This window comes from Camelina sativa, chromosome 15, assembly GCF_000633955.1.
Source record: "Camelina sativa cultivar DH55 chromosome 15, Cs, whole genome shotgun sequence".
In the NCBI taxonomy this organism is placed as follows: domain Eukaryota; kingdom Viridiplantae; phylum Streptophyta; class Magnoliopsida; order Brassicales; family Brassicaceae; genus Camelina; species Camelina sativa.
The window spans coordinates 21,836,000-21,846,595 of record NC_025699.1 but is presented as its reverse complement, the minus strand read 5'-3'; the positions used below and the strand labels follow the sequence as shown (position 1 = coordinate 21,846,595).

The window sequence follows — 10,596 nt, the reverse complement described above, 5'->3', positions numbered from 1 at the left end:
TTTTTTTTTTTTTTTTTTTTCCCTTCTCAAAAAGATGTCTTCTGTGGTTTCTGTTTGTGGTATATATGGCAAGAGAGCGGATTCAGACAAAACCACTGCTGGTTTTATTACAAAGAGTAGTTTCAATAAATCCACATTTGCGAGAGTATGGTAAATCCTTATACTCGCAGTTTTAAGCGCAAGTCTGATTTAGTCAAACCTTTGACCTCGTAAGTAAGCTAAGATCGCGACGAGAATAGCGAGTATCGGTCAAGCGTAGACACGAGCGCGTAAGCTCAAAATATCCTCGGACTCTCAGGTGTACACAACCACGAATCGTGGGGCGTTAATACAAGGTGGTATTGAAGCAATCAATAGATTACCAACACGTGTATGAGATGCTTTTGTATACTCCGAGGGTTTATTTTAAACAGTTCTAGTATCTTTCTGTAATTGACAATATATATGTAAGCTCTTTTATATTTTTGGCTTTTGGCAGAGCTGGTGCTGTACTTGCACTGTCGTCCGATGATGGAACTCTTTCACCACTATTTTTATTATTTTTTTTTTACTTTATGGCATCATCTTCTTTTTTCCGGTTTTGATATTTCTGAGGTTTACAAAGTCGGATAGAGGACAGTTTTGGACTATTATATTAAGTAATGTACTAATGTATATTATCTTCAACTTTAATCCTCGGTCATTGAGTTAAGTTTAAACGATATAGAAAAATGTGGCATATATATATTGACTGACTAACGGAAGAGTCAAAATTTGAGCTATCAAAAGTTTCTTATTGCCTCCGTTTGTAAAGTTCATATTACATTGAGTAGATTTTAGAACATGTACATTAAATTTGAGTGTGTATATATGAATATAAAACAAGAGTTAATCCGATTCGAAAATATAATCTAACTTTGTTCTTTGTTTTTACCTTTTAATATTTTCTTCGATTTTTACAAAAGTTGTTGTATTGAGATTGGTTGTTAGTGATGGAGGATATTTGTTTGAGTAGCAATGCTAAACACTTTGTTGATGAAGCATGACTAGTCTAGCGTGACTTAACCTTTCTTTGTGTTTCTTTGAAGATGACATTCTTCAAGAAGCAATATATGGATGTAGTGACAAAATGACGTACCATTTAATAACATTTATGATGTTTTTATACTTTGCATTCAGTCCATTATTTATATTAACCATGTAACTAGCTCAATGTTATATCAGTAACATGAGCATCAACATTGAAAAGTAGGTTCAAGAGCTTCGTGAACTTGAAGTATTGCTGTATTGGCTTATATGTTTGTTATTTTTGAAGTGGTTTTCAATGCATTAGGGTGGTTATTGATGCATTTATAAAAACAAGAACTTCTTAGAAGATCTCTCGAACTTATGTTATATAGTTAATCACAACAGAAGGGTTTTTAATTTATATAAGTTTTTTGGCATGAATGATCGTAAAATTTTATTTCCAGTTCGATTAAAGCATTCTAAAAATACTCCCACTTTATCTAGCTGCATAAGTAATCGAATAGCATATATATATATATATATATATATATATATTATGAAATTAAGAGAAAATTTGTTTACCAAAGCTGATTACAGACATTAAGAATCTAGATCCAATGTTCGCTGGTACGATCAACGCAAGTGGGAGTTTAAATAGATGAAGAATCTAACATAAGATAATAAAGGAAAATGTAGAAGCTGTTATAGAGACCTCGTTTTCTATGTCCCAGATCCAACTTTAAGGTTACCTTAAAAAGCATGGCTTAGTAATAATACCAATGATGGATAATAATAATTTTCTACTACCCACTTGCTCTTGATCTCCTTATATGTTTTCCAACAACTCATATAGTGTATATATTAATGGGTGCTGCATCAAGACTCATCATTCATATGTAAGATTGAGAGTCAACACTCTAAACACATATTCGATCGTTTCTAAAATTAGCTTTTTCCGATCCATCTTTTTTTTTTTTTTCTAAACCAGAATGACAGTGTTTAATACAAAAAGAAGCACTACAAACCAAAGTACCAAACAATCCGCCGTACCATTAAGATTGTGTGAAATGTGAAAAAAAAAAAACAAAATAATAGAGAAACCCATATATAAATATACTTTCCATCTTTACTAATTTTAAACAATATATTATGAAATCTAACACTAGCTAACTTTACTAGCTCTGAACTCTTACGCTAGTATTGTGTAGGTTATCACCCTATTAAAGCTTTCAATTCTGCGCGTAAACTTTGTTTGTGTCCATTAGAGTTTATAGAAATACAGTAAAACCTCTATATGTTATTAAAAATTCATAACTCTATTATCTTATTAAATTATAGAGGTATTAATTTATATAGAAAGAGATAATTTTAAAAACCAGTTTTATAAAAGATTTCAACATATAATTTTAGAAAGATACAAATATAGACAATTTCTATCATGTAATAGCGATGTTTCATCATTTAATCAATATTACAAATTTGATATCGACAAATAATATTTATAAGGAGATCATAAGCTAATAAATTTAGACACTACAAAATTTATTTAAGGCTATATATTAATAATTTAAATGTACTCACTTGTGAAAAAAACATTCATTAACTTAGGAATGATGATTATCTTAATATTATGAACGAGTCTATCCAAAGAAAAATGATATACATTCAAAGATTAGAAAAAGTGTGCATGGTTATTATAATTTAACACTAGATTATGAAGTTGAGCCGATGATAGCATAGCATATTTGGAACCGATAATGCTTATACTTATACAAGTAAATATAAAAAGCGGCTAAAATTATTTATAATGTTCTGAAGCAGTTTAAACATAAATATAATAGAAAAAATTAACAAAATTAGAATAAACTCCCTATTTTCCATTTCATAAGATGTTTTAGAATAAAGTGGTCGCAGCGACACCTTTACTATTTCTCCACCGTTTATTTACTGTTGTTGATGTTTAGTATTTAGCGATTATGAAAAAAAAACAAGGCTAATATTGAAAACAAAAATCACCCAAAGAAATACCCTATAATAGCACTCTTTTAAGTTTTTCTTCCAACATTAACACACATTTTCAAATTTTCCAAAACTAACATTTGTATATTGGGATTATAATTTAATTTAAATAACAAAATTTGTTTTCTCTAAAATAAAACTAACAAAGTTTAGATCTCAAAGCTACGACGAAGCTTGCGGTGAAGATTCCAAACTGAGATCTTAATTTCTGATCTCATATCTTTTCAGCTAAGTGCCAGATCGATCGATTGATTCCAATACAATAAAAATCCACATCAAAGCATCTTCATTCACCATATTCTGATCGAAGATCAAAGTTTAATTAAGCTAAACGGTGCTTCCGTCGTTTACGGTAATGAGTGTGGCGGAGGAGAGTCTTCCGGCTACAATTACGTACGGCAGATGATTGGGGTAAAGTATCAACGATTCTGTTTGATATGGATGGTGTCCTTTGTAACAGTGAGAAGCTTTTTAGACGTGTTGCCATTGATGTTTTTGCTGAGATGGTAGTTGAAGTCATTGTGGATAATTTCATTCCTCTTACGGGAACAAGTAAAAAAGCTTTGGCAAATCAATTTGTGAATTTGTTTTCATGTTAATGTGTGTTTAGATTGATTTTGTTGATTTCTTGGGTTGGGTAATGCAGAGCTGAAACCATGTTTTTAGGAGGTGTTGCTTCAGTCAACGGAGTATAAGGATTTGATACAGATGTAGACAAAGAGATTCTTTGAGATATATCTCGATAAGGTGATGTTTATGCTACTTAATTAGAACATTTAGGAGGAGAATTTTCTTTACATTAGAAAATTGTTGATATTTTTGTGATTGATTGTACTCGAGCTTTGTTGTATTTTTGATTTGCTTAATGTCTTGAGATAGAGGGGAAGAAAAGAGAGCAAAGACTTGATGATGAAGATGATGATGAAGTTTGAGTTCATGTCATTATAAAAGGCCTTCCTAAACTTCTAGAATGTCTTCCTAAAAGCTATGGAATCATTCCTAAATTTTTGAAAAATGTGTTTTTAAATATCTCTATACTATGTGTTTTGCGTTATTGTATCACATATTACTCCATTAGTATGTATAATGATTTGATATTATCCACAACTCCACATATTGGTGTTTATCATAAAGGTAGCAAATATGAATATCCAGCATGATGTTTTAAGAAGACCTTCCTAAACGTCAATGACTACTTCCTAAATTTCAAGAAGTCCTTCCTAAATTATATTTAGACTACCTATCTTATGTTTTGCATTAATGTAACACAATATAATTTAACATAATCCCTAAGCATATGTGATCAAAACATGGATGTCATACTGAATGATATGTAATCTTTTTTGGATATCTTGAATCTAAAAAAATGTGTTTAAAATCTTTTTATTTTTATGTGTTGTCTCAATGTATTACAGATTTTCCCAACAATGTGGGGGTAATGAAAATTGTTTTGGTGCAAGTCCTAGTTATAGGTACAAAATTGGTGTTTAAAGACTCAAATATTTTATGAAGGTCATCATGAATTTATGAAGACCTTCCTGAATCGCAAAGAGTCATTCCTAAATCGCAAAAAGTCATTCCTGAATATTATTAAATCTTTTCTAAACTCGGTTGTTATATCATACCCAAAAATAGCATGAAGAATCATCCCAACATCAGCAACCATCGACCCAAACACCCAATCACATCCAATGAAGACGCATAAGCCATAAGTCCAAACCTAGAGACATGTCCATAAGTAGGCTTAAGACCAACAACACCACAAAACAAAGCTTGTTGTCTCACACTTCCACCAATATCACTATCATACACTGTATTGCTGCAACAACTGCTGCAGATCCTCCGGATGAACCTCCTAGTACATGTCATATTCACACATGACTCTTGCAAATGTTCAAAAAAATCTGCAAGCAGATGAAATATGCAAATGATAAGAGTATATATGTATTCCTAATCATGAAGCCAGATAACACAAACCAGTGTGACATCTTACAAAGTACATGTGAAATTAAATAGAGTGAAACTGAGATGTTTTAGGGATTTAAAGATAAATAAATGTTTCAACTTTATGCAAATCTCTATGAACCCATTACTGAAATTTCAAGGCAACAAACCTAAGATGATCACATATTAAGGTTGAACCTCAAGACAAACCAAAAAGCAAGACTATAATCATAGCACTATCTAATTAACAGCTTTACCAAAGTCTGGACTAAAAAACTAATAAACCACAAAGCACATTGAAAAACAACATAAACATCTTAAGAACAACAACAACAAAAAAGAAGCATTAACAATCATATAGAAATTAACAAATAATCATAAACAGGGAGAGAGAGATATAGAGGTTCTAATAGAATGTGCAATAAACACAAACATACCTTTTTGTTTTTTCATGTCATGGCATATTAGCATCAAACATGAAACCTTGACACAATCTAATTCTGCCTAACGAAGCACACTATCAATCCATCTGAACCGAGTTTCTTCAGTAGTGAATTGAATCTGTAGCGCGGAGAAAGATAAGACCCAAGGTTATAAATTGAATCTTCTTCGTTTCCTAAACAAATTAAATAAGCCATAATCTTCTTCACTTGAATCATCCTGCTCTTCTCCGCTCTCACCACCACCACCACCACTTCTGTCAGCCTTTCACTGAACCTACATTGCCGATCCCACATGTTTCTCTTTACTCTCATCGGTTTCAATGTTCGTCGTCGCGAGATCTATTGCTACTTCGACTCTACCTGGAAAGAGAGATTCGTAATAATATTCTTATTGGAGACTCGTCAGATTGATTTGATATAAAACCGGAGTTGATGTGGATGATTCTGGTGGAGATGAAGCGAAGGAGAAAGATGAAGAGAAAGAAAAGCGATTTTGTGAAAGAAAAAAAAAATTTAATTTTGTGTATATAATTTTATGCTAATTTTGGAACATATTTAAGAGTATATGCTAGTTTTAGATTAAAAACTTAAATGAGTGCTATTTTTGAGAAATTTCCAATCACCAAATAATATATCAAAATATCTTAACTCCATTTTAGATAAATTATTATATTTTATGAACTAGTCTAATATGATCAGACTGTTACCGTTCATTACACATGTTAAGAATTAAGATTGAAGAAGATAGATGGTGGATTCGGATCAAAACCGCTGAAAATTTTGCTCTTTTGTTTTGTATGGGGTAGAAGAAGGAGACAAAATCTCCCAATTTAATTGCAAGAACAAACAACACAAACGTCTCTCATAGTTGGCTACTTGCGTCTGTTTACAAGAAAAGAAAAAAACAAAAGGAAGAAGATTTTTTTGTCCGACAAACGTAACTTTTTTTTTAATAGATCTAACGGTTTTATATCTAACCACGTGGCAAACAATAACGAAGAAGAACAACTTGGTACCCGATCAACATCGAGTCAGCACTCACTCATCACTCCAATCCAAAACGTATATGCTTCTAATCTACCCTAACTAACTACTACGATCAAGTATCAGCAGCGCAACACCTAATCAATCAATCAATCGAAGAAGATGTTGCTACGAATCTCTGGTACACTCTCGATTCTCTTTTTTTTTTTTTTTTTTTGTTCTTAATCGTAATCTCGAGACTTGGATACCATCGTGCTAGTTTTGTTGTGCTGGGGTTTTCCAGGTAACAGTCTGAGACCTTTGAGACCTCACTTTCTCGCTCTCCGTAGCTCTTTCTTATCAACTTCACCGGATCCTCCGGTGAGTTCTTGGGTTGATCTTCACGTGATTTTTACTGGGTTTGATTTATTTTTTTTTTGATCATATGATTCTGTTTTCAATTCAGAGAGTACCAAATCTTATTGGAGGTTCTTTTGTTGATTCTCAATCATCTTCACATATCGATGTTATCAACCCTGTAAGCTCGCTCTCATAATACTTTTTAGTCCTATTGTGAGTGTTCTTATTTATAAAAAGGTTTCAACTTTGAATTCAATTTTTCGTTTTGGTTTAATTATTAGGCTACACAAGAGGTTGTTTCCAAAGTTCCATTGACTACTAATGAAGAGTTTAAGGCGGCGGTATCCGCTGCCAAGCAAGCGTTTCCATTGTGGAGAAACACGCCGATTACTACCAGGCAGCGTGTTATGCTCAAGTTTCAAGAACTTATACGCAAGAATATGGTAACTCCTCCTACTTGGTTTAGTTTGTTTTTTTTTTTTTAATATCTTGACATGATGTCTTTGGCTACAAGTTTGAATCCTTTTTTTTTCTAGGATAAACTTGCTATGAGCATTACGACCGAGCAAGGGAAGACGTTAAAGGATTCACATGGTGATATCTTCCGTGGGTTAGGTTAGTTTTTTTTTCTTATTGCAGGTTTGGTTACGCAGAGGACAACCTTACTGATTAGTTTTTGGTTACGCAGAGGTTGTGGAGCATGCCTGTGGAATGGCCACTTTACAGATGGGTGAATATGTCCCCAATGTATCTAATGGAGTTGATACATATAGTATTAGGGAGCCATTAGGTGTCTGTGCTGGCATTTGTCCCTTCAACTTTCCAGCCATGATTCCTTTATGGGTACCATGCTAACGCCCTTTTGTGATAACAGATATGTATATTTATGATTCTCTCTTCCATCTAGTCCGAGTATTTACTGTGTTTTTGTTAGTGCAGATGTTTCCAGTTGCAGTGACATGTGGTAATACCTATATTCTTAAGCCATCAGAGAAGGATCCCGGTAAAGTACTCAATTTTTTTGTTACCCTTATCCCTTGGGATTATTTCACTAACTAATGGTCACTCCTGTGATGTTTCATTGATGAATTACAATTTCAAGATATATAGACTTTCTCATCATGTCTTAACATGAGTGTACATACACCTTTCTAGTGATGCGTGTATCACATTTTCTTTATGGTACACTTTACCACCTGCAATATTGGTTGACCCATTATAGAAACGAAGTTCCCTTCTATTGATGGATTACTGTTAATAAACATATATAGAGAAAACAAAATGTGGTATTGATACCGGTTGTTAATGTTACTTGCTTTCGCCAGGTGCTTCTGTTATACTCGCTGAGTTGGCAATGGAAGCTGGATTACCTGACGGGGTTCTCAATATCGTTCATGGCACTAATGTAGGTTATTTCAAAAATTCTCGCTTAGTTTTCTATTAGTAGTAGGATTTAAATTGTTGCAGAGAAGATTCCCCTTGAAACTGTCCCAAATTTAGTACAGTATGTAAGGATTCCGCAGTATTGCCTTCACTTCTTTGTCGTTAACAATAATGCATGACTACATGCCAGGATACTGTGAATGCTATCTGTGATGATGAAGATATAAGGGCTGTTTCTTTTGTTGGCTCGAACACAGTAAGTATATCTTTTGTTGTGCTCTTTTATAGCCTGCAGACTTGGGTTTGCGTTTGACCAAGTTTATGATTGATAATATTTACAAAATTACATCTAGTCAGATTCCTGTGTAATTAGTTCAGCTAGATAACATACTACTCTATTGCACAGATAGCTAAATCATACCTTAGACTCTTCTAAATCTGATGCTGGCAGAATTGCTTTTCTTCTGAGCTCAAATTTTTGGTTTAACTTGTGTGTTCCGAATGGAAATTGTTTTGTTTAAAGGCTGGAATGCATATATATGCAAGAGCAGCAGCGAAAGGCAAACGTATTCAGGTAACATCTTGCATCTTTTCCCCTGTAAAATTCCTCCTCAGTATTCGAGACTATATGTCAAATTGCTTATAAAATATTGATTCAGTCAAATATGGGGGCGAAAAATCATGGACTTGTCTTGCCTGATGCCAACATCGAGGCTACTTTAAATGCGCTACTTGCTGCTGGGTTTGGTGCCGCTGGACAGAGATGCATGGCACTGAGTACAGTGGTATTTGTAGGCGATGCAAAATCATGGTACTACTAACTTTCTTTCCTCTATATTCAAATCACTCCGATGTCATATATTCATTTTTCTTGTGACAAACATATTTGGGAAACACTTCTTTTAATAATTTAGAATGAAAGACTACTGTTTGTTGTCCTGGATTTAAAAGCTTAGTAACTGAACAAGCTGTGTGAGGCCAGTTGATTTTCATTTGACAGTATAATTAAGATTAGCTTTTAACTTGGCTGATACTAACCAGGGAGGATAAACTCGTTGAACGAGCGAAAGCCCTTAAAGTCACATGTGGGTCAGAACCAGATGCAGACCTGGGTCCTGTAATTAGTAAACAGGTATTTTTGCGCTCAGACCTCTGCTACTGGTCATGACTACTGCTGAACTTACGTGTGTAATGATCATGTTTAGTGTTGCGTTTGTCTGTTGTTTGATATATATAACGTATGGCTAAATTTTTATATGGCTAGGCCAAAGAAAGGATATGCCGCTTGATTCAATCTGGTGTGGAAGATGGTGCTAAATTGCTGCTTGACGGAAGAAATATTGTGGTATTTACAAAATCTCCTTGGTTACTGCTGTTGTAACAGTCTCATCATATCTTAAATACAGTCCATTTTTTTACGAAATAGTAATCATCACGAACTACAGAAGTATATTGGTCTCTTTGTGCTGGATGATATCGTTGGATTAAAAATCTTTGTGTAATCTTGAAGTCAACAATCGACTAGTCCGAGAAGTTTATACATCTTCTCTCGTAACAAACAGGTTCCAGGATACGAGAAAGGGAATTTCATCGGTCCTACCATTTTATCTGGTGTTACTCCAGACATGGAGTGTTACAAGGTATTATTATTCTGTTACTTCAGCAAAATAATCCGTAGTCTGCTTGAAACTTACATTTCTTTTGTCCTTTGGCACATTGCAGGAGGAAATCTTTGGTCCCGTTCTTGTATGCATGGAGGTCAGATTGGAACAAGATAGTTTTATAACTTTTATTCCAATCATTTCATTCACTTTTTTATATATTCGTGTGATTTTATGCCCTCTGATGCCTTTGTGACATATTCATTTACAGGCAAGCAGCTTTGATGAGGCCATATCCATAATAAATAAAAACAAGTAAGCACCCTTTTTTTTATATCCCATTTATATCTCAATACTAATATTATTCCTCGCATGTTTTTTCAACAATTTGGTATTTGCGCTTTCAACAGGTATGGGAACGGTGCTGCGGTTTTTACTTCGTCGGGGGCAGCAGCAAGAAAGTTTCAGATGGAAATTGAAGCAGGACAGGTATAAAGAACTTTAGACCCTATAAAAATACTACAACACTTGTTGTATGCAATACTATATAGCATGGTTGAGACCTGTCTTTTGTTGTGGTTAAATGTTTTCCCAGATCGGTATTAATGTTCCAATCCCGGTTCCGTTACCGTTCTTCTCCTTCACTGGGAACAAGGCCTCTTTTGCAGGAGATCTTAACTTCTATGGTAAGAAGATTATCACAATTAACTAAACAGAAGAAGATGTATACTCTTTCTCTTGGCTTATATACTCGAGTTTGGAATATTGTTGCAGGCAAAGCAGGAGTGGACTTTTTCACTCAGATCAAGACAGTGACACAACAGTGGAAGGATATTCCAACTTCAGTATCTCTTGCAATGCCGACTTCGCAAAAGCCATAACTACAGCCAATTTCA

At 34.0% G+C, this 10,596-nt stretch overlaps 1 protein-coding gene across 2 annotated transcripts; it reads left to right on the top strand.

The window, feature by feature from the left end:
• LOC104747303 (methylmalonate-semialdehyde dehydrogenase [acylating], mitochondrial) lies at nt 6,429-10,596 on the top strand. 2 transcript variants are annotated; one of them, XM_010468918.2, is made up of 19 exons: nt 6,429-6,558; nt 6,637-6,737; nt 6,823-6,894; nt 6,998-7,159; nt 7,253-7,331; nt 7,405-7,559; nt 7,656-7,719; nt 8,042-8,121; nt 8,290-8,355; nt 8,623-8,673; nt 8,759-8,910; nt 9,141-9,231; nt 9,364-9,444; nt 9,662-9,739; nt 9,822-9,857; nt 9,972-10,015; nt 10,111-10,189; nt 10,296-10,386; nt 10,475-10,596. In XM_010468918.2, exons 1-19 carry the CDS (start codon nt 6,540-6,542, stop codon nt 10,579-10,581), a joined length of 1,608 nt encoding a protein of 535 aa, XP_010467220.1. In that variant the 5' UTR covers nt 6,429-6,539; the 3' UTR covers nt 10,582-10,596. The 2 variants fall into 2 exon arrangements, with proteins under 2 accessions (XP_010467220.1, XP_010467221.1); XM_010468919.2 differs by having other exon boundaries at nt 6,430-6,558; nt 6,661-6,737.

Bases quoted from the DNA above. Each gene is read 5' to 3' on its own strand.
- LOC104747303 (XM_010468918.2), top strand. The intron at 8,674-8,758 runs GTAACATCTTGC...ATATTGATTCAG, and splicing joins CGAAAGGCAAACGTATTCAG to TCAAATATGGGGGCGAAAAA. The intron at 9,232-9,363 runs GTATTTTTGCGC...TTATATGGCTAG, and splicing joins GTCCTGTAATTAGTAAACAG to GCCAAAGAAAGGATATGCCG.